We start from the raw sequence: 20,967 nt of genomic DNA, 5'->3' as shown, positions 1-20,967 counted from the left end.
GGATCTTTCTAATTGTTAGGACACACACACACACACACACACACACACACACACACACACACACACACACACACACACACACACACACGCACACACAAAATATAAAGCGACCTAACGACTTGGTGGCAGGAGGCTACATAACAAGGACACAGTTACAGGTTACATGGAGAGGAAATGCTTTGTTTTGGAACACAGCGAATGCATTTGGTATTGCGGCTTTTCTTGCACTGAAATACACTAGAGAACATAGCCTAGGTGTATTTTCCGATCGATTTTGAGATAGAGAAGGCTCGTAGGCGATCAGTTCTGGGTCACAGGATCCTGCATCGAAAGAGCGACAAGGCGTTGACAAATCTATTCTTACACTAATATCCTTTTCTGACTGTGTATTTCCAATAAAATGTTCTTGTGTGAACAGCAGGGAAAATCAAGTTGCGGAGCTCCGCATTATGGCGATACTTTATCAGATTTCCATCAATATGCAGTCTGTCCGAGCTTCACAAGTCCTCCCAGGTTTGTGTGACTGACAAGAAGACCTTGTGGGCCTTATTTGCTCAGGATTAATGTCAGAGGGAAGTCGTCGGGTGTGAGGCTACGATTTAGATAATGCTATTCGTATATTCGACATTAAGCCGGCAATGACAATGTGGTAGTAAATACCTAATGTTATTCAGAACCGTCCCAAAGGTGAGACAAATAAGGGTTGGAGGCGCGGTCGAGAGGCTGGAGAAGGAAATGACAAAGAAGTGTAATGGTGTCTTCCTGTTCTGTTGGTCAAGTCTTGCTGTCAGGTGCATTGGTCAGGAGATCAACATTTTTTAAAACATGAAATGGCATCGTTATTTTTTAATTTCCATATAATTATTGTATTGTATTTTTTCACATAATCTCATAATTAGGTTTGTGCCGATTTTACTAATATTTTAAAATAACCAGTCGTCTCATCGTCACAGTTCAGCTTTCCAACCAGTCGTGCCTAAGTACATAGTACATACGTTATCTTTTAACCGTCAAGCGCTCTGACGTCTGAGTTGCACACTGTCCGACAGCCGTGAAGGCAACACCAGGACACGGTGACGGAAGCCGCGTTGGTGTTTACTGATGACGTTTGCCTGAGACCAGTGGGGGACGCGGCTAACTTCAGCTAACGGGATGAATCTGTTATTATAAAACTCTGACTTCAAGAAACAACTTACGGAGGTTCGCGACAATCCAGTAAATAGTTTTCGCATGAGTATTACCCATGGCCCTGCGCTTTTACTGTGCTGCAAATGAATTTAAAACGAAGTTAACTGCTGCTAAGCTAAGGTGCTAGCTTAGCTCCTTGGCGCTGCAGCAGTGTTTTCTTTTATAATGACAGGACAGCACAGGTAGACACTCCGGTCTAAATAACTTCATTGCACATGAGTATCTTATCTTAAGGACTGACATATATTTTGGCCCACTGATATGCATTGGTGCATGGACTTACTAACGAGTGTCTGTAGGTAGCCGCACGCTTTTAAAGTGAAGCAATATCAGCTAGCAGGCTAATTCAGGTCTATTTTCCTGTGTGTTCATGGGGAAAGCTACAAGTGAGCCTTTCTCTGACCCTGCATGACTACAAACTTTTTTCCTGTGCTTGCCTTGGAAAATGATAGAATAAGTTTGACCTGTCACTGTGACACAGTTTGTAATGACATATTATTACAAGATTAGAACATACTAGTACACACGTTATCCTCTTAAACTGTTGCTCACAATTTCGCCTGTTCTAGATGTCTTTTGAATACATTCATACACATTTCCCCCAAATTCAGGCATAGTTGTCATGTGAATGTAGTTTAAACACAAATGAAAGTCCAGTTGGTTTGAACAAAATGTGTACATACAGAATGATAAAGTAGCAACAGAGTCACCAGTGGGTTTGGCAGAGTTGAGTTGAAAACTTGTAGCATATCATTCAAGATTCCCTTTATTGTCACCTCATTTAGTAGTACTAATGATGACATGACATTGAATGATATGGCAGTCCTGTATTTGTTGTTTGTGCTCAGGGCAGGGAGAAGATGTTGGAGTCGTATGTGACCCCGCTCCTGATGAGCTATGTGAACAAGTACATCAAGAATCTGAAGCCATCTGATCTGCAGCTGTCTCTCTGGGGAGGGGATGTGGTCCTCAGCAAACTGGATCTGAAACTGGATGTGCTTGAACAGGTATTGCGATGTGGAGTTGTGTACTGTTTCACGAAATTACAGTGGTATTTTTACGTTATATAGCAAAATAGACTTTTGTTTTTGCAACAGTCCCATGGAGTTCTGAAGGATGGGAGAGAAATGGGAGAAAATGTTCTACTGACTTTTTGGCCAATATTATACTACACAAGCTTGTTGCTCTGTTCATGTTGCCATTGGTGTCTCTGTTTTCATATCGCACATATAAAACATTTTACACTTACATTTTTTTATTGAGACTCTCAGACTTCAAAAAAAGGGTTTTCCCTTCACTTTCCTTTTTTGGCGATAGAGAATCCATATATTTTTCAATCAGAAATTAATTACAACAATACTATTTAGCGAGCCTGCGAGATCTTTTTATCAGTTCATTGTTTTCTTGGGTCTTGACAGATTAACCCTGATATTTTGCTCTGCAGTGATATTTTGACACAGTGTCCTTTTTTACATTGGTGATGAGATGAAAGACATTTCTGTTCTCTTGAGTGGGCTCTGGCTGCTTCTGAAGAGCAGATCAAAACACTAACTCAAGAGATTGTGATGAAAGTTTTTATTGAAAACAGCTTCCCTTTGCAGTTTGCTTTGTTATACTGAATGTGGGCAATGTCTTGGATACAAAGAAGCAATTACAAATCATACAAAGTAAGTTTTAAGGGAAACATTGTGGGGAAACATCGGGCAGACAGCATGACAATTTTCCTCAGGAATATGTTTGGGTTTTCCTTTTGAGCTCAGGGGAGACATGTGAAGCCTTTGTGTATGCAGTCTGGTTTCACGGAAGTCATTCTGATACAGAGAAGAGTCTCGATGCAGGAGACTGATTCTTCAGCATATGAGGAAATCTGACTGGTTTTGTTGAATGTGTGACAAATCTGTCTTCTGCAGCCATTGTTTTTACTTCCCCCTTGTCTTCAAATGTTAAATGGCAAGCTCCCAATGTTCTTGAAACATCAGTAATCATATTGTCATGTGTGATTGCCGTGTTCTCTGCATCACAGATGGCACCTTATCTCACTATATAGTTTTATATTGTGTTTTGGTTTCATCTTAGGATGTATTTGCCTGTTTACAGGAGCTGAAGTTGCCCTTCACCTTTATGAGTGGTCACATCCATGAGCTGCGTATCCATGTACCCTGGACCAAGCTGGGCTCTGAGCCAGTCGTCATCACCATCAACACTATGGAGTGCATCCTCAAGCTAAGGGATGGAGCGCAGGTTTGTTCTTTACTAGTATGAAAAGCATGTTATCTCTGATTCCACCACAGGTCCAAAAGACTGCTGACCACATCTTCTTTGTTATTTATGTGAGATTCTCCTTCCTTCCAAAGTGAAGCTTTCTTAATCTTTTTTCAATGTTTCCAAGAACATGTATCATCGTCTTTGTTTTGATAAATTAATGCTGATTTATTTGTAGTTGGAGGCATGCTGAGCTTGTTGGAACTCAGTAAGCTTTGCTTTGTGAAGTCGGTGAGGCAAAATGTCCAATCAGTCTGTTGCGGTCAAACCGTATCACATGAATAGAAACCATAGCCTAACAGTTTACTTTCCCTTTGTACTTTTTGTTATTTTTAAAACAGTTACTGCCATTTCTTGTACATTTGAAACATTTTCCTGAAAATAATGGTTGTAATCTAAATGTTATGAAGAGCATTAAAAGTAATGACCCACATTAAACCTTCAGGCTTTTGGCTTAGACAGACCCTCTGCAGTTGCTTCATCGCCATCAATATAATCAACCCCAGCACTGAATTGCAAATAATTATAATTCTACATTGATGCTGTTGAGCAGCAGATATCTTAGCAACTGGTTTGTCTTACAATAAGTATTGGCACAAATATCAAAGTGAACTACATTGGAAGATGTTAGCCGGCTGACAGCAAAAGGAAAAGAGGACTTCACCATTGTACTAACAAGAAGATTTAACTATGTGTGTTCAGAATGAAGAAAGGTCATGTTAATGCAGTGGGATTAGGGGACTATACTGCACAAAATGGCAAAGGTCTACATGTTTGAGATACTGAAATTGCTTGTGGTAGCCACGGTAATGTCAGTATAATGGTGTTAAATATTTCCATAGCATTAAATACAATCTGTCACACTTGATATTAAATTTCCCGGATCATCTTAACCCATCCATGCTTAATGACTCTTCAGTGTTCAGAGTCTGGGCCAAAGAGGACTCTCAGGAAAACAGGAAACAAAACAAAGAACCGAAACCAAATCAATCACTGCCTCGCTGGGTTGAAAGAATGAAATAATGTCCTTTAAACAGTCATTTGTATTTTGATCTACATTTTCAAAAGCTTCTGGGAGGAAAGAACCCAGAGTTGGCATGTGCTGTAAGGACACTCCTAAATGAGGAGCACATTTGAAAGTTTGGGAATGAAAGTGTGTTGTCATTCATACTACCAGAACTAACCATTTGCAAATGCTTTCTCAAGTTATCAAGAGATCCACATGCCTTTATTCTTTGAAGCAGATGGAGTCCAACTTAAAACAGCTATTAGCTATTGTTTTCCCCACATTTTTGCAGTTCAGAAGTGGTTGGTTCAGTTTTGCCAGTTCCATCACTAGAAGACAGAGCTCTCACTCAGCACATTTGTTGCTCAGATGGACGGCTTCATTGAGATCAGAGTAGTTACTTGCCAACTGGTATTAAGTACTTTGCTATCTCCTTATTTAGCATTAACCCGACCTCTTATGAACAAGAGTATTTCATTACGTTCTAAAAAACAATTTGAGATTTCTGTCAAATCAGCCCTCCTGTGTCACAAGATACCATGTCCATCATCTTGTCCTTATAACTTAGCAGTCATTTGTGCTCAGATCACCATGAACGATGGGATTTACAGGCCCACAACAGCACATGGTTCCCAATCCAGCCCAGGGTTCTCGAGGAAGAATAACCTGTATAAAGAAAAGGCAAAAACCATGGGAGAGGCAATTCAAAGAGAGATTCCCTCTCCTTGAATGGCTAGCTGGAAAACACAATAATACCGCAAACGATGATTACTAATAATAGTAATAATAAGAATAAGAATAATGATAATTATTATTATTATTATTATGATTATTATGATTATAATTTTTAGAACAATAGGAACATGAAAGCAGTGTTTTAAGAGAAATATTATATTATTAAATATGGCATTGGATGCAAATGTTTTTAAGTGTGCCCAGCAATTTCCCTTGGGATAAATTAAGTTTTATCCTATCTCACATTTCTTATCTTATCTTATCTACGAAAGATGTTTTTCTTAGATTCATTTGCAGACGAGCCCTGTCCTACCTTTGCCACCCATGCAGTTTGCAAACTTGAAAGTGGAGCTCAGTGCTGGCCTGTATGGTAAGGTTGAAGTTTCAAGGCCAGATGTCCAAGAAGAAACACATTTCAAGGGAAGTCAATTACAGCTAATTATATAGACTGCGGCAAAAAGATTTGTAACACATGAGCTTGAGCTGCCCAGAACTAATGGTAAATATCAGTCTATGCAGGTGGCTACTGCTCAAGTGATCAGGTTTCTAGTTTAGTGGAAATTTAAACTTGTTTTTTATGCTTGGTGCACAGCTTAAGGTCATGAAGTACTGGGTAATACATGTAGTCTCTAAACAAATATTTGTTACAGATGTTTTCTAAAAGACTCCCAGTAAAGAAAAGGTTTTGATGGAATTGCAAACGACATTTGGACAAATGATTCAATGGTATGTACACCCGTGAGACATAATTTGGAGCAAAGCCAAGCTTACAGCTGAGGTCCTTCTTGCAAGAGGAATTTAAATGAGCCACATCTTTTCTTTTCTGTATGGGGGGGTCCCAAAACAACCCAACGTATTATATTTATATTATGTGTGTGCACGCACGCACGCACGCACGCACGCACGCACGCACGCACGCACGCACGCACGTATTGTTTGGTGGCAGTGTCCCTGTCATTCAACTGAGGGAATGTCTTTGATTGAAGGGAAAGGTTTGTGGAACCTTATGATGCCAGCTTTGTAGTAAGTTTTTGTAGTAATACAAAACTGGCATATATTTGTAATAATATTTCCCTTGAGTTTGTACATCATGTACATAAAGAGTGGGCCCAGACCCAGTTTGAATAAGGTTATTGCAGAGATGGAGACAGTTTAGTATACTGTAGGGACATTTGAATATGACACCTCTCCCCCAAGTCTTTTGGATGGTTCCCTAAAGGATTTTTAAAAAAGATTGATAAAAAACTCTCAGATGTAAGGCTTTGGTAGATTTAGGAGTAGAGACCAGTAGAGAGAGGAACTGAGTGGTGGGCCTCATGTAGCCAAGGTGTGGAAATGATAAATGATATAATTAATATGGTTTGTTTTCATAATTACAGTTAAAGCCTGAGCACTGGCCTGTAAAAACACCCGTAGGTCTTTTGATGTTTATTAAGGCTTGTGTAATTTGACCAGAATTATTTGGAGCTTCTAAATGTTCCTGTTTCCCCTTGAGAGGAACTGTTTAATATTAGGGATATTCAAATAGCTCAGTACGGCCCATCTGCAAAGCACCAAGCAAACATCCAGCAAAAATGGGGAAATTTGGAGTTGTAGATTACAGCTCCTACTGACAGTGTTATTGAGTCAAATAAGCTCTAAAGACGACTTTTAGTGCAGAAAATATGGCTAAAGAATATGTGTTTTTGACATTACTTTTAACAGTATTTAACAGATTGAGTTCTATATGTGTGCGTTGTGCGGGTCCTATGTATGTGTTCTCTGAAACAAATGGAGATAGCTTTGTCATTTTGTTCCTTATTAAGGCTGCAGACAATATTTGAATATCAGTAAATGGTTTCTTTTGTTTGCAACCCCCCTCCATTTTATCATTCTTCATATTCATGAAGAGCTTACGTCCATATTTTTACAATGGTAGTAGTTTAGTGCATGTAACAGGAGATTGGTCATGGGGATCAAAGGGTCTTGTAGTAGTGAAGTTGAAGTTTTTCTTCTTGTGCAAAGGCCTGCATTATGTGGTCTCTCTTGAGCTACTTGATATGAGGGATCTGTTTGATCCTACTCCGATCTAAATTAGAAAACAATCGGAAAAGTGCAGGCTGAAACCTTGGTTTTAAATCTGTCTACTCTCTGTCCAGAAGTCCTATGGAGTTGTTAATAGATCTCATAAGGATCTATCGATGTTGGAATCTTTCTCATAGAAGGAGATAGCAGGGACCTTCAAAACCTTCCCCAAACCAAACCAATCTTTATTTGGCTTGTATAATTAGGTGGCATTGTTGTTGTGGTGTGGCATGGAAATAGATAGAAAGTTGTGGCCAGTAGAGACGAGGAAAGGAGCTGGATAGACGGTACGGTCACTGGATCACAACATTAGAGTGTGATTATTCCTTATTCTTTACGACACAAAGATAAGGGATTAGGTTTTTCAAGAAGGTCTTATTTTGGTTTTGGCTCAGTTCACTGCTTGGTGTGAGTTTTGTAGCTGCTGGGTACATTTGCCACTGATGTGGAGGTTCTAATTGATGCATTGCCTCAAGATGATTTAGGGAGGTGCCTTTGAACCTTTTTGGTTTGGCATAGGGTCACTCTCCTTCCAAACTATTTTAGGGCTTCACACCACCAAACTTCACTTCTCCTAAATAATGGATATTACATGTGAATTAGGAACTTAAGCTGTTATTCCACCAATTCCGAAAACTAATTTAGTACAGATGTACATATGTACCTTGATTCTCGATTACACACAAAGCCTTTAAACATTGTAGGGTGTTGTAGTTACAGGCAGTTGTGTTATGCTGTTCTATTTATCCCTGGCTTTCTTTGGAAATTGGGATGTTGCAGAGTAACAAATCTTCTCTTCTCACTTTGGGACAGTTTTCTGCAATTAAGTTGTCTATTTTATCAAAACAAACCATATTTGGCTTTACTGGCAGCCTGTGTAATGTATGTTTTTATTCATCTAGAAAGAGGCACATTCTCCTTGTGCTTTTCTTTCACAAGTTACAAAACACAAAGGAAGAAAGTGAAGTCAAGTTAAACATGTAAAAAAACAGAGCTTATAGATGTTTGTAATCAGATACCCCAAACTGAATAATCTCTGTCCCAATGCCATCCGGAAACCTTGCCTTTGATTGTTTAGCTCGCAGGGAGCAAACGGCTTACAGAGATTGCACCATAAATCTCTTCTGATCATCAGCTCAGCAGGGCCTTCTCTTCAGGATGAAGGATTCAGAGAGCGAAGGCTTGGAGCTTTGGAGATTCTATTCTCCTGAATCCAACCCCCCGTAGCTGTAACCAGACCCATCTTTAACTGTTATGATCAAATTGAAGTGATGTTGGCACAATGTAGACTCCTCAGGCATTTTGGAAGTTACAGCAAGTGTACTGATGAGAAACAAATACCAGAAATAGATGAATGATTTCACAAGACTTAACGACTACAGACCTCTGTAGTCATGAAGTCCTTTGAGCGCCTGGTGTTGCCCCACCTGAAATCCCTCCTGGACCCCCTCCTGGACCCCCTGCAGATCGCGTACAAAGTCTGTAGACGACGCCATCAACATGGCCCTTTACTTCACGCTCCGGCACCTGGACTCCACAGGAACCTACGCCAGGATCCTGTTTGTTGACTTCAGCTCTGCCTTCAACACCATCATCCCATCACTGCTGAAGGACAAGCTCTCCCAGCTTCACGTGCCCGACTCCACCTGCAGGTGGATCACAGACTTCCTGACTGACAGGAAGCAGCACGTGAAGCTGGGAAACACGTCTCGGACTCACGCAGCATCAGCACCGGTTCCCCTCAGGGCTGCCTTCTTTCCCCTATGCTCTTCTGCTTGTACACCAATGACTGCACCTCCAGTCATCAGTCAGTCCAGCTCTTGAAGTTTGTGGACGACACCACCCTCATTGGACTCATCTGTGATAAAGATGAGTCCGCCTACAGGCGGGAGATTGACCGTCTGGTGAATTGGTGCAGGCAGAACAAGCTGGAGCTTCATGCTCTAAAAACAAAGGAGATGGTCAAAGATTTCCGATTGATTATTCTGATTCTGATTCTACCAGAGGATTTTTTAAATCGTTATGAGAGGGTGAAAATGTTGGGACAGGGGCATGTTTACCATTGTGTTACAATGGGAATGAGCTGCTGGAATGAGCTGCTGTGTTCTAGGACTCTGTTGGGTTTCAACTTCAAAATGACGATGACGATTCCATATTTTCCATAAATGAAATGTCCTGGTTTGTTTGGTAAAAGTGATAAGCTTGTTGACAGTGGTGTCACGATGTGGTGGTGACTTCCACTGTTTGCTGGTATTGCCCAGCTATTTAATGTTTTTTAATGGTGAACTATTATGTTTAAACTGTTTTAAGCTCTTTTTTGTAACTAGGCCTGCTTCCTGTTACTATGTGCTCACACAGAGGTGGTGCAGACTTTTCTAACACAACAGACTTTCATTTAGCGTTGGTGTTCTCCATAGGCTAGAGCTGTGAGAGTTGGCCCAATTTTCACTGCACTTCCCATGTCCCATGCCGAGAACTACTTTCAGAGAGATGGAGACATTTGACATTTTCTAATTGTTTGAGAGAGACAGAAAGACTCCCACAGTAACTGGGGGTCTCTGTGTGTTATGTCTTTGTAAAGAAAGAAAGGCTTTTATGACTCCCATGTTACACAAACTGGGTGTGGTCCGCATTTGATGTCTATTTATCTTTAGCATATCCTCACCCCTGTCACCTGTCCATGATTCCTTGCTTATCATAGAAATGATGCAGCCATATAAGGCAGGACCCTTCTAGCCTATAAAATCACTTATGTAGAGCCAGACAGTAGCAACAGAATATAAACCTTGATCTCTCCTTTTGATATATCCCACAAGATTTTGTGTTTGACATGTTAAGCTCCTTGAAGGCACAGGAGTTCTGCTAATTTCAGAAGTAGTTCCTTGCTGTAAATGTTGGGTGGGTTTTTGATAAGTGGTATTTCCCTTGCCCCAGAGTGTGCCACAATTGGTGGTGTTTGCTTTTATCTTGGCCAGCTAGGGCCCCTGTAATGTGTGTGTAAGAGAAGAAGAATGTAATATGAATAATCGCACAACATGTCACTCTCCATGGTAGAGGAGAGAAGAAATCGAGATTGTGTTGGAGAAGGCATATGGTTAGTGGAAAAGATAATAAACATTCCAACTTGAAGGAGTGTATCATCTTGGCTTGACATTGAACACATTGCTTCTTTAAAATGACCAACAGGTTAAGAATTTACACATTATAATTGAGTTGTAATTGCTCCCAATATTATGATATGCTATCATTTCCAGCTGACAGAAAAGAGCGTTTAGAAATTGAGATAATGATTCTTTTCCATTGTTCTGGCTGAATGGTTATCACAGTGGAAGCAAGGAGAGGACCCCAAGCTGGCTTTTGGCAACTATCTCTATGGTCTATGGTTGATTTCATTCCGTGAAACATTGCTTCATTCAACTGATGAGACAATTGAGAAGCTGATGATCTTTGACAGTTCTTCAGTCATTGTGGAATCTGGTATAAAAATGCTACACAAACATAAGGCCTGCTGAATTCTGCTTTCATACTCAAACCTCTTGCAATAGGACTTTGGTATTTCTCAACATTGATGGAAAGTCCTCTCCTATTTCTCTGTTTGATTTACTCTATCTTGCTGGTTCTCAGAACCTTGGTATTCTCCAAGAACACTTGCCTGTGACGTACGTGCCTTCGAGCTGCATCTTACTTGTGCAATTAAGTTATCAGAGAAGCCTCAGACACTGCATGCTTTTCTTAAAGGCTGATGCTTATGCTTATGTGCTTATGTCTTTGATCATGTGCCTCGAGTTATGTATGAAATGATGGGCAAAGCTGGAATTGAGGCAGTCAGTCCAAAGTCCATCACGGCAACACGGTCTTACTTTGGACGTCATAATGGAATAGCAAAGAAATCTTGTTAGCCAAACATTGCACCATTCATTTTGCAACATTATTTTTTTTTATTGATCATTCAGATTATAACAGTTAGGACATAGCTATACACTATATACGGTATATAGCATGTATATAACTAACTCTCATTAAAGAGAGGGAGAGCAGAGACATGGAAAATATTCCAATTCACCTGTCAAAGAAAGAGAATGGACAATTACTAAACTATTTCCCTCTGAACCCGGAGGATTCACAACAGTACTGGATGTGATGTCATGCAGGACGGTTCTGCCAAGAGTGCTTCTCCTGTACCCAAGTTAAACTTTTACTATTTTGCTGCTAATACAGTAAGGAAGGTGTTAGACTACGTACTAGATTGAGTTCTTAGCCTATTGCACTGCTCCCAAGTGGTTACTATTGGAGAGCCATGTCATGTGGCCCTGCTTATTAACACACCCTACTACTTGCTCAAAACTCATGCTACCTTGGGCCTGAACTACAAAGCACCTTTCAGGGGTTAGTCAGCCATTTTGCAGCTCAAGTCAGATTTTTCTGTGCCACGAAGCTGACCCACTTTTGATGGCACTCACACAGTAACCTGCGCCCTACACCAATTGAAGTCCTGACCAGACTTTGTTGGAGCTTATAGTCAGGAACCTCGTCTTGACCAATCACCTCTCTTGGAAAATAGCCTCATCGTACTTGCAAGATCCCCTTGATGTATCTTTAAGGGGTTTCCCTGTATAAGGCGCAGCAAGGATATTTAGATAGCCACAACTGAGCTGGAGTCAGTTGAGCGTGGACAACTGGAGAAGTATCGTGTTGTCTTGATTTCCTGGTTGCGTCATTATGCCCATCCTATGTCCTTTTGTATTTTTAGTTGCAATCAGTTTCATTGGGACATCTATAACACAATTTGTAATGTATGAAAGGACATGTATGTTACTGTTATATAGTGAATCAATTACATGAACATGTTTTCTTTGTGTTCTCAACTCACAATGCGCTAGAACACATTTCCAACCCAAATTCTTCTGAGGGAGGATACGACCGAACCCCCCTACAGCTTTTAGTCCTTTTTCACTGCTCTTAAGTTTTCAAGCCTGGAGCACAGTGACAAGGATGAAGGAGGTGGAATTGTAGAAAAACAATTGCTGGGTGATAAAAAAGATTAGAGGAAATGTGCTGAAAAAGAAGACCAATACAATGTGGAGAGGAATGAGAGTAAAATGAATAGAAAGACAAAATGAAAATGAAGGAGGGAGGAGTATAGGTGAGAGAACAGGAGGTGGGACAGCTAGAGGACATGAAGAAATAGGGGAGTGAGAGAAGAGAATGAGTAAGAAGGGCCACAAGCAATGTTTTCATTGGAGGAATGAATCATGAGCCATGCGACGTGTAATGGTTGCAGTGTTTTCAGTGGTTTGAATCTGTACTACAGGGAACACAATCTGAAACCCATCACATCCTCTGTGTGTCCTAATGTTCCTAGCAGCCAGTACTCCAGGGCTTGTCTATTTGCTCTCAAGAAAGTCAAAACCGCCCAATATGTTTAGTGTGAGTGTGTAGTTGTTATTAGTAGAAGGAAGGGGCGCGCTGATTGCTGGACCTTCCCCAGGGACGGTGATATGGAGGACCTGACATGGGGGACAGGGCCTCTACGTGTCAGACACAGTATGGATGTATGTGTTGTGTTGTGTATGTGTGATGTGGAGGTGGGGGGTATGTGATCTGTCTGAGATAAGGAACTATCGGGTTTCACTCATTTATTTTCTCACTCTGTAGGTGTTCACACTCCACTGCCTGGCCTCCACTCACCAGCCTGCTGCTTTGATGTCAGCATGAGTTTGTCAGTGACCTGCAGAGGAAAAATAACAATAACAAAAGACTGTGTTTACTCTGCAATGTTCTTCTGCATGCTCCCATTAATCTACTGAAACTGTGTGAAATTGCCCAGTTTTAAAAATGTTTGGATTTGGAACCTGAGGCAGACTCAGGCGAGTCAGCTGCTGTTTCTAACCAGTGATCCATTCCTCCCCCTCGTGCTTCACTTCAATTGAAAAAATGTTCAGTAATTTGTGAGTGAAAAAAGGAGTGTAATATTTAACTTTTCAGAAATGTTGAATTGGGCAATACAAGCAAACAGTGTTGGTTGTGTTTAGCTTTAGGAGGATTAATCTTGATGTAAAAGCTTTGTAAAGGACAAGAAATGACACCAAGGCCATTAGTATGATTTACCCCACATTTATTTTCAGTAAGCCTAAATTATTTTAACTTATTTTATGAATGAATATATGCTTGAAACAATTCTACAGAAAACATGTGCTTTTAAAATAAGATTGAACTGAAGACAATCATGCTTCATCAAGTATTTAGTACAGACATCTGAACTTTTGTCCACAGCCAAACGCTTTGCTCATTCACATCACAGTTTGGCTTGAGTTGCATTGTGTTACATCTACAAATGACTGTCAAGATATGACTGGTTCCTGGTATCCAAGAATCATGGCTTGTTTGTTTGTACTGGGAAAATGGTGGTTGCATAGCTGGGCTTATGTGTTGAGCAGCTCAAATAAGGGTTGACCCTCCAGACTGGCTCCTGGTCCCTTACTGAGCCATCTGCACAGGGACAAAGGTCAGGCCTGGCCTTCCTGTGCTATAACCCTCCATGAGTATGGGATCCCTCTAGCCTCTCTCTCATACTGCCAGGGCGTCATCTTTTCCCCTTTGGCTGTCCTCCGGTCTCTTTCGCTCTCACTTTCTCTCTCTGTTATCCATTTATCTCTTTGTCTCTCTTTTTTTGCTACCATCATCTTTGGTCAACAGCTGAGTTGACATGCCTGCAGGCAGCACTGCCCCCCTCTTTTCTGGTGGCTGTGTCTTTCCTTCTTTCTCCTTCCCTCCCTGTCCTGTGCCCTGCCATGGCATTGGAAGGATCAGTTTACCCGGCAGCAGCTGAGGCAGGCTTCATTTGTCCCAGGGCTTCCTTTTGAAAAGGCATTTTTCACCCCTGGAGAATTGCTCACTGCCCACAGTGACATTGAGTGCTTAATTGCACCTCGGCCAAACTTGGCAGGCTACTCCTTTAGTGGCAGTTTGAGTTGTTGAACTCAGTGTACTCTTGGCCTGCAGGGCTATGCATTCCTTAAAGCATAGATATGAGAGTTTACAGGGAAAGGGCTTCTAATTGTAATGTGCTCCAGTAGTTAACTACCACACCTCTACGTGTAAGTTCTTACAAACTTCCCTCAACTGTCTTTTGCATTTTTGATGCAATGAATGAAGTATCTTTAAAACCTAATCTTCATTACTCGAGCACACACAGAGAGATAGATGGTTGTTTGGTATTAAATAGTAATGGTTTATTAGTACCAGAAGTTGATAGCATAGGGGAAAGGGTATGAACAGGATGTGACTTCATTTGTGTACATGTCAGTGAGTTTGACGTGTATGGGTTTGACACTTGTATTGTTGTATTAGTCATGATAAGTGGTGACTTCTGCCATGCTGATCCTTGGTTTGAGTTCAAACCACATGGGATCCCTCACTCTCTCTGTCCAGATACACGGTGAAAAGGTCACACCTCTGCAGTAATCTCTAATCGAAGTGGGTGGTAATGCTTCACCCTCTCCACCTTTTCTTGACTTTTCTATTTTTGGAAAGCTCAATATGTTTTGTCTGTTGCGGGCAAATGTCTTCATTGAATGTGAACGTCTAGTCTTGTTTTCCCTCGCTTGTTTTTAGGCATTAGGTGCCGTCATTGGGATTGGGTGGCAGGGCAGGGAGGCAGTAGCTCAGTGGGTAGAGCTTCCGCTCGGGAACCAAAGGGTTGCCGGTTCGAGTCCCTGCCGAGGTGCCCCTGAGCAAGGCACCGAACCCTCAATTGCTCTGCGAAGGGTGGTAGTGTAATGCAATGTAAGTCGCTTTGGATAAAAGCGTCTGCCAAATGATTTTAATGTAATGTAATGGGTGGGGGTGGGTTAGGGGACCCCCTAAACAACATGCTAAGTAATTTAACTGAAAACTGTGCATTTTTACATCATTTTGGATCAGCAGCATTAGCACATTTGTCATCACAGTATCCCTCTCAGGAACCATGTTTTTCATCTTTTGCTGTATTTGAGTTTTTTCTGCCTGTATTTTAGTATTTCCTACCTGCGGTTCCCATCTCACACCTGGCTGTTTGAGCAGAGGGCATCTCTCTTTGAATTGCCTCTCCCAAGGTTTTTTCCTTATACATCAAGGTTTTTGGCAGTTTTACCTGATCTTCCTAGAAATCTCTGGGTTGCGTTGGGATCCGTCTGCCTGCTGTAAAGCCCTTTGAGACATCCTATGTGATAATGGGTTATACAAATACATTTGATTCAATGTAATTTGACATGTATTTTGCTTTGATATGGATGAAACAACATTTTACATCCAGTTTAATCTGACCTGTGGTGCCTGTCCAGAATCAAAACAGTAAACCAGACTGAGATGAGTACATAGTAGGATATAGTATAGGTTTGTTAATAAAGGTTAAGTTCCACTGAGCTTCATATTATTATGAATAAGGTAAGATTGTAATCACAGGTTGTATACAGTAATTGTAGCATTACCTTAATCTAGTCATAATCAGTAATCTTTGCACATATCAAATCATCGTCTGTAGAGCTGTTGAGAGAGTGTATATTTATCTGACTACCTGTCCTCAAAGACCTTCTCGTTTGTTTATTTGTCAGGATGACCATGAGAGCGGTTCCAGCTCCACCAGCCGCAGTGCTTCAGACAGCTCCAAGGCTGTGGCTAAGCCTCGTCGCTTCCAGCAGGCTGCACCCAATGACCCAGACCTGCCCCCAGGTGAATGATAGTTCTAGGGCCAGTATGGCCCTATACACACTACCTCCCTGTTGACTACTACGACATAGGGCATAAATCATAGTCACCAAATGTCTCCCACAGAGCCTTGGATCCCATGCCTGCCTTGCTCTTTATGGCCCCTCACTTGATTGGAAGTGGTCACTGACCTTTTAGAAGCAGATTTAATCTTTTCCTGTTATCACACCTCCAATCAAATGACAAACAGATGTTTTATTGACTTATTTTGCAACTGCAAATGAGTGAAGTAAGGTAGTAATTGTTATTTAAAAATATAAAGAACAGATACAGCTTTTATTGTGGAAAAAAAGAAGAAAACACAGGATTGTGGAAGGGGAATCGGCTTTAAGAGCTTGGTCACAGTCTAAAACCCTTAATCCCAGCCATAAGGCAGCACTCCCTGAGTCCCTGTATACCTGAAATGAATGTATGAACCTCCATCTATCTGGGGAGGATCCATTTTCAGGCTTGATTTTATTAGATAATATCTTTCCCCAGCTGTTAAAGCAGGGTGCCTCACATCCCAGCACCTCCCTTTGGGCTTCCCTCCAAAACTTGTCCTCCCAGGTGTGCGCGCCCCTCAATGTATATGTGTTTGTGTGTGTGCACAGCCCTCATTGTCCCAGCGGGGGACAGGGTTTCAGTTTCAGTTTTACAGACAACTCTGGGGTCAAAGGTTGCATAACCTCAACAAGAGTATGGAAGAAGTTTGCCTGCTGTAATCCCAACCTTCCTAATCAAAAGGTAGAGGTAAAAATATAGACAGAATTAGAGAGTAAGACTAACCTATAATGACTCAGATGAATGTTTTTTTAGGAAGTCTTACACAAAACAAACTGACTAGGAGACGGAGTTGTTGTGATAAAGTTCACACAGCAGAGCGTCTCAAGGCAATGCACATTGGAATTGTTTGAAATGTCATTACTAGCTGTGAACAGGGATTTGTCATTGTAACACGGAGAGTGACAACCTATGCACAAAGTTGTAAGTTACGTTCTGAATGGATGATGAATGGCCACTTAGACAGGATAAAAGGATTGGCTTGAGTATCTTAACTGCCTACCTACAGAGATCAAACTATAATTTTGTACAGTTTTACGTACCGTGCAGTGAATACCTGTGGTCCTGTGAGACCACTGTTCCTAATTTCCTTTTTGTTTATTTGTTTCTGCTGAGGAAAATATTGATTATCAGTATTTCTGCATCATGATAACAAGTCAAATCAGTATATGACACAACTAAAAACTTACTCTAAGCTTCCAATGATATATTAATGTATAATATGGAGGATATTGGTTCTATTACACTGAATGACTGAAGTGCTGAATGTTTTTGTTTCCAACTCAGACACAAGAATTGGATGTTTTACTTCTGGCTTTTTATCTTCATTGCTTATGTCACACGCATGCCTTTTGAAATTTACATTGATCTCATCACATCCATCACAGCTGCAGTGCACCACAACACTTATCTCCGAGCAGGCAGGAACGGACAGAGACACTGCCTGTGTGTATGTCTGTGGCTCACAGGGGACAGCACTGTGTATGGAGGTGAAGAAGAAAGGACAAATGCAAGCCTTGCCTTGTCATTGGCATCTGCATCTGTGTTTGCTCCCCTCTCCTTCAAAACAACCAAAACACAACAAGGCAGACACTAAAAAGCAGCCACCAGCAATCATCCCATCATTTGGCCCTAAGCTCTCACATGTTGAATGCATTTATCCTTATTATTCCTGTGGTGAAAAATAGTGATGTTACTTCATATCCTATGCAATTGGTAGCCACACAAAGACCAACGACCAAAGACCAAGTGCTTCCACCTTGGGCAATTCTGTATGTGACAATGTTTACTGCTGCTTGCGGGGGATGAGTGGCCACTTCATGTGAGAACTGCATTTCTCTCTTCTTTTTGGATTCCTTATTCATGCTGTTGAAAATGTGTTTTGTTTTACAAGACTTCAAGACTTCAGACAATATTTCATAGTAGTATAATATGGCTTTGAGTCTGCTACCTTTGGGTTATATGTGTACCAAAGTGATAATTGTGTAACCAAATTGTCACTCATTTTTATAAATACAGAGGGGGAGAAAAGAAAAGACACAAAGAACAAAAAGAGCACTTAAACAATGAAGAGAACCAGGATATATTTCCCCCTCTTCAGTGAGAAGATAACATGTCCATTGGCTATGTCTATTAGTGATAAGCTGTTTTAGTGTGTGGGGGGGCGACAGATGGCCCAAGAAACGTATACTATATGGACACTGATGTTGGCTCGCACGCTCTGTTTTACTTCATCCCAAAGGTGTTTGATGGGGTTGAGGTAGTGGCATTGTGCGTGTCAGTCAAGTTATTCAACACCAAACTCACCCAACCATGCCTTTATGGTCCTTGCTTTGTGCACTGGGGCACAGTCATGCTGCAACTGAAAAAGGCCTTCCCCAAACTGTTCCCACAAAGTTAGAAGCATAGAATTGTCCAAAATGTCTTGGTAAGCTGAAGTATTAAGATTTCCCTTCACTGGTAATAAGGGGCCTAGGCCAACCCCAGAAAAACAACCCCAAAGCTTTATCCCTCCTCCACCAAACTCTACAGTTGGCACAATGGCAGGTAACGATCTCCTGCCGCCAAACCCAGACTCGTCCATCAGACTGTCAGATAGAGAAGCTTGATTTGTCACTCCACAGAACTAGTTTCCACTGCTCCAGAGTGGAGTGGTGGCATGCTTGGCATTGTGCTCGGTGATGTGTTTTTCAACTGGGGTGCCACGGCACACTAGTGTGCAGTGAGAGATCGTCAGGGGTGCAGTGGGAAATGATCCAACTTCACTTAATTAGTCCGCATGCTGATCCGACGATCCAGCGGGCTAGAGGAGGTTTGGAAATCTGCAGTTATTGCATCGGCAGAGTGTTGGTGACTTTTACACACTGTGCTCAGCACTGGGCGACACCGCCGTGTAACTTACGTGGTCTGCCAGGGCTGAGTTGCTGTGGTTCCTAAACGCTTCCACTTTGCAATAATACTACTTACAGTTGATCTTGGAATATCGAGGAGGGAAGTTTCACCAATGACTTGTTGCAACGGTGGCATCCTATTACAGTACCATGTTTAAATTCAGTGAGCTCTTTAGAACGACCAATTCTTCAGACACTTGTGGCAATGGGACTTAATGAAATACCTGAATTCAACGATTAAGAGGTGTGTCCCAATATTTTTGTCCATATAGTGTAGTTGATGCACCACTACTGTTGAAGGCAACAGCTCTGACCAGGACAATTCTAATAGGATGTATTGTCATCTGGAAAATCTGGGCACAAGACCAGTTTACTCCTGTAGCACAGTTAAATGATTAATAAGAAATATAGGACAAGGATATAGGATAATAGGATTTTCTGTAATTCGGGGGATTATACTCAATACTTAAACGTGCTTTTCCACAGTAGCCATGGATTCTATTTTAATAAGGTTCTCCTACATTTCTAATCACAACAATAATAGTTCTAAATGAGATCTCAGGCACAAGTTATAGTACATTTGATATATTTTATATATGCCTGATGGAGGTTTCAAAGCTTTTCTTGGTGGCACATCCTGTAATTGCTAATACTTTCCATCTCCAGAGAAAAGGCAGAATATTGACAGTATAGTGTTTCTTTCCTGTATTGCACAGAAGAGAGTACTTGCCCCGTTCTAAGATCACATAAAGGGTTGGTTTTTCCAGTCATTTCATGGTTCATGGTTTTAAGTGGGCTCCTTCCCTGTGGGCCGCAGCACAGGTGCTGGCTGTGTCAACTGTTTACAGAAGTTCAGAGCAATGTAGTAGCTTGTGGAGAGATGAATTGAGGCCCTGGTCTCGTTGTGAAGCAGGAAGAGGTATAGGTGTGAGCTCCAGAGAAAAAGAGAGATGGCCCTGACATGGGTAAGTTGGATCCAGAGAGAGGAATAACGGGGTAAAGGCATGGTATTACTGCCCAGACTGCAGGTGCCATAGCAGTTTTCTGACTGACCTTATATTATGCCATCCTCTCCTCCTGTTGCTCTGTTTTGTCAGGCATTTAGGTAAGGATTTTGTCAATTCGAGTTGACCAATGCTTAGTCGGCCCCTGTACAAGTAGCTAAACAGCAAACTCATTCATATCAATATTTTCAGTTATTTCTGCCTAACTATCAGTTCTGTTGTCCTGTTGGTCTGGCATGTAGAGGCTAACATTTCATAAGGACAATAAGGGAAAAGCATGTTAGGTTAATATATTTAAACTTGTTGTTCCTGTGAATAACAGTACATGGGAGTAATGAATAATGCCATTGCTCCTGTGGTTAGGAGGATTTACTGCTGTGTATTTACATAATTTATGGTTAAAACTCCCTTGTCTGTAATATTTTCACTTCTTTCTGACTTTGTTGAATAATGACCTAACCATGCATGTTATTCCTTCGTAGCTTCTGTTTCTGGGCGTCACTGTAGCCATTAGGAGGCACTGGTAACACTGCAGGATGGCTCCCCCAGCACTGCTGAAACCCAATCCATCAGACTGCTCCTTCTCTACTTCTCTACTGCTCACCCCTGATTACCACATCTTTCCCCTTCCTCTCGTTTCCGTGGCCACAGAAGCCGTCTGCCTTCCATCTATCACCATCACATTATTTCAATACCAACATTAACAAAATGTTTGTTCCCCCTGCACTTAGATCATAACAAAACTCTTATTCTTCTTTTTCTTCTCATCTGCAAATGCATCAACATTTTATGTGTGTGTTTCTTTAATGCCTTGAAGCAAAGTGACAACATAAAGTTACTACATACCCACTATTAATGTGTATAGGAAGTTTTTTGTTTGTAGTCATTTGATATCCTGGCATTCCAATAACTGGTTTGGGTAGAAATGTCTTCCCACAACTGCCATTCTGTATAAATATCTTAACGTGTGCTATTGTATATGCATTTGTTTCAACAGGCTTGTGTTGATTCAAGTGAGCATGTCGGCTTC

At 41.3% G+C, this 20,967-nt stretch overlaps 1 protein-coding gene across 4 annotated transcripts in view; it reads left to right on the top strand.

Annotated features, from left to right (window-relative positions):
- The first annotated feature begins 1,107 nt into the window (after positions 1-1,107).
- vps13b (vacuolar protein sorting 13 homolog B) overlaps positions 1,108-20,967 on the top strand; it is a 267,108-nt gene continuing 247,248 nt past the window's right edge. For 3 of the 4 annotated variants that reach the window (XM_076148413.1, XM_076148410.1, XM_076148412.1), the window contains exons 1-4: positions 1,108-1,200; positions 2,037-2,195; positions 3,286-3,429; positions 15,847-15,964. In XM_076148413.1, coding sequence (XP_076004528.1) covers positions 2,049-2,195; positions 3,286-3,429; positions 15,847-15,964 — 409 coding nt within the window. In that variant the 5' untranslated portion in view covers positions 1,108-1,200; positions 2,037-2,048. Of the gene's footprint in view, positions 1,216-2,036; positions 2,196-3,285; positions 3,430-15,846; positions 15,965-20,967 lie in introns of all 4 variants that reach the window. The other variant, XM_076148411.1, reaches the window with a different exon arrangement.

This window comes from Genypterus blacodes, unplaced genomic scaffold, assembly GCF_046128005.1.
Source record: "Genypterus blacodes isolate CSIRO-AG114 ecotype Tasmania unplaced genomic scaffold, CSIRO-AGI_Gbla_v1 ptg000040l_1, whole genome shotgun sequence".
Taxonomy (NCBI): Eukaryota; Metazoa; Chordata; class Actinopteri; order Ophidiiformes; family Ophidiidae; genus Genypterus; species Genypterus blacodes.
Note: the sequence above shows the minus strand (reverse complement) of the source record. Positions and strands in the feature narration are given on the sequence as shown.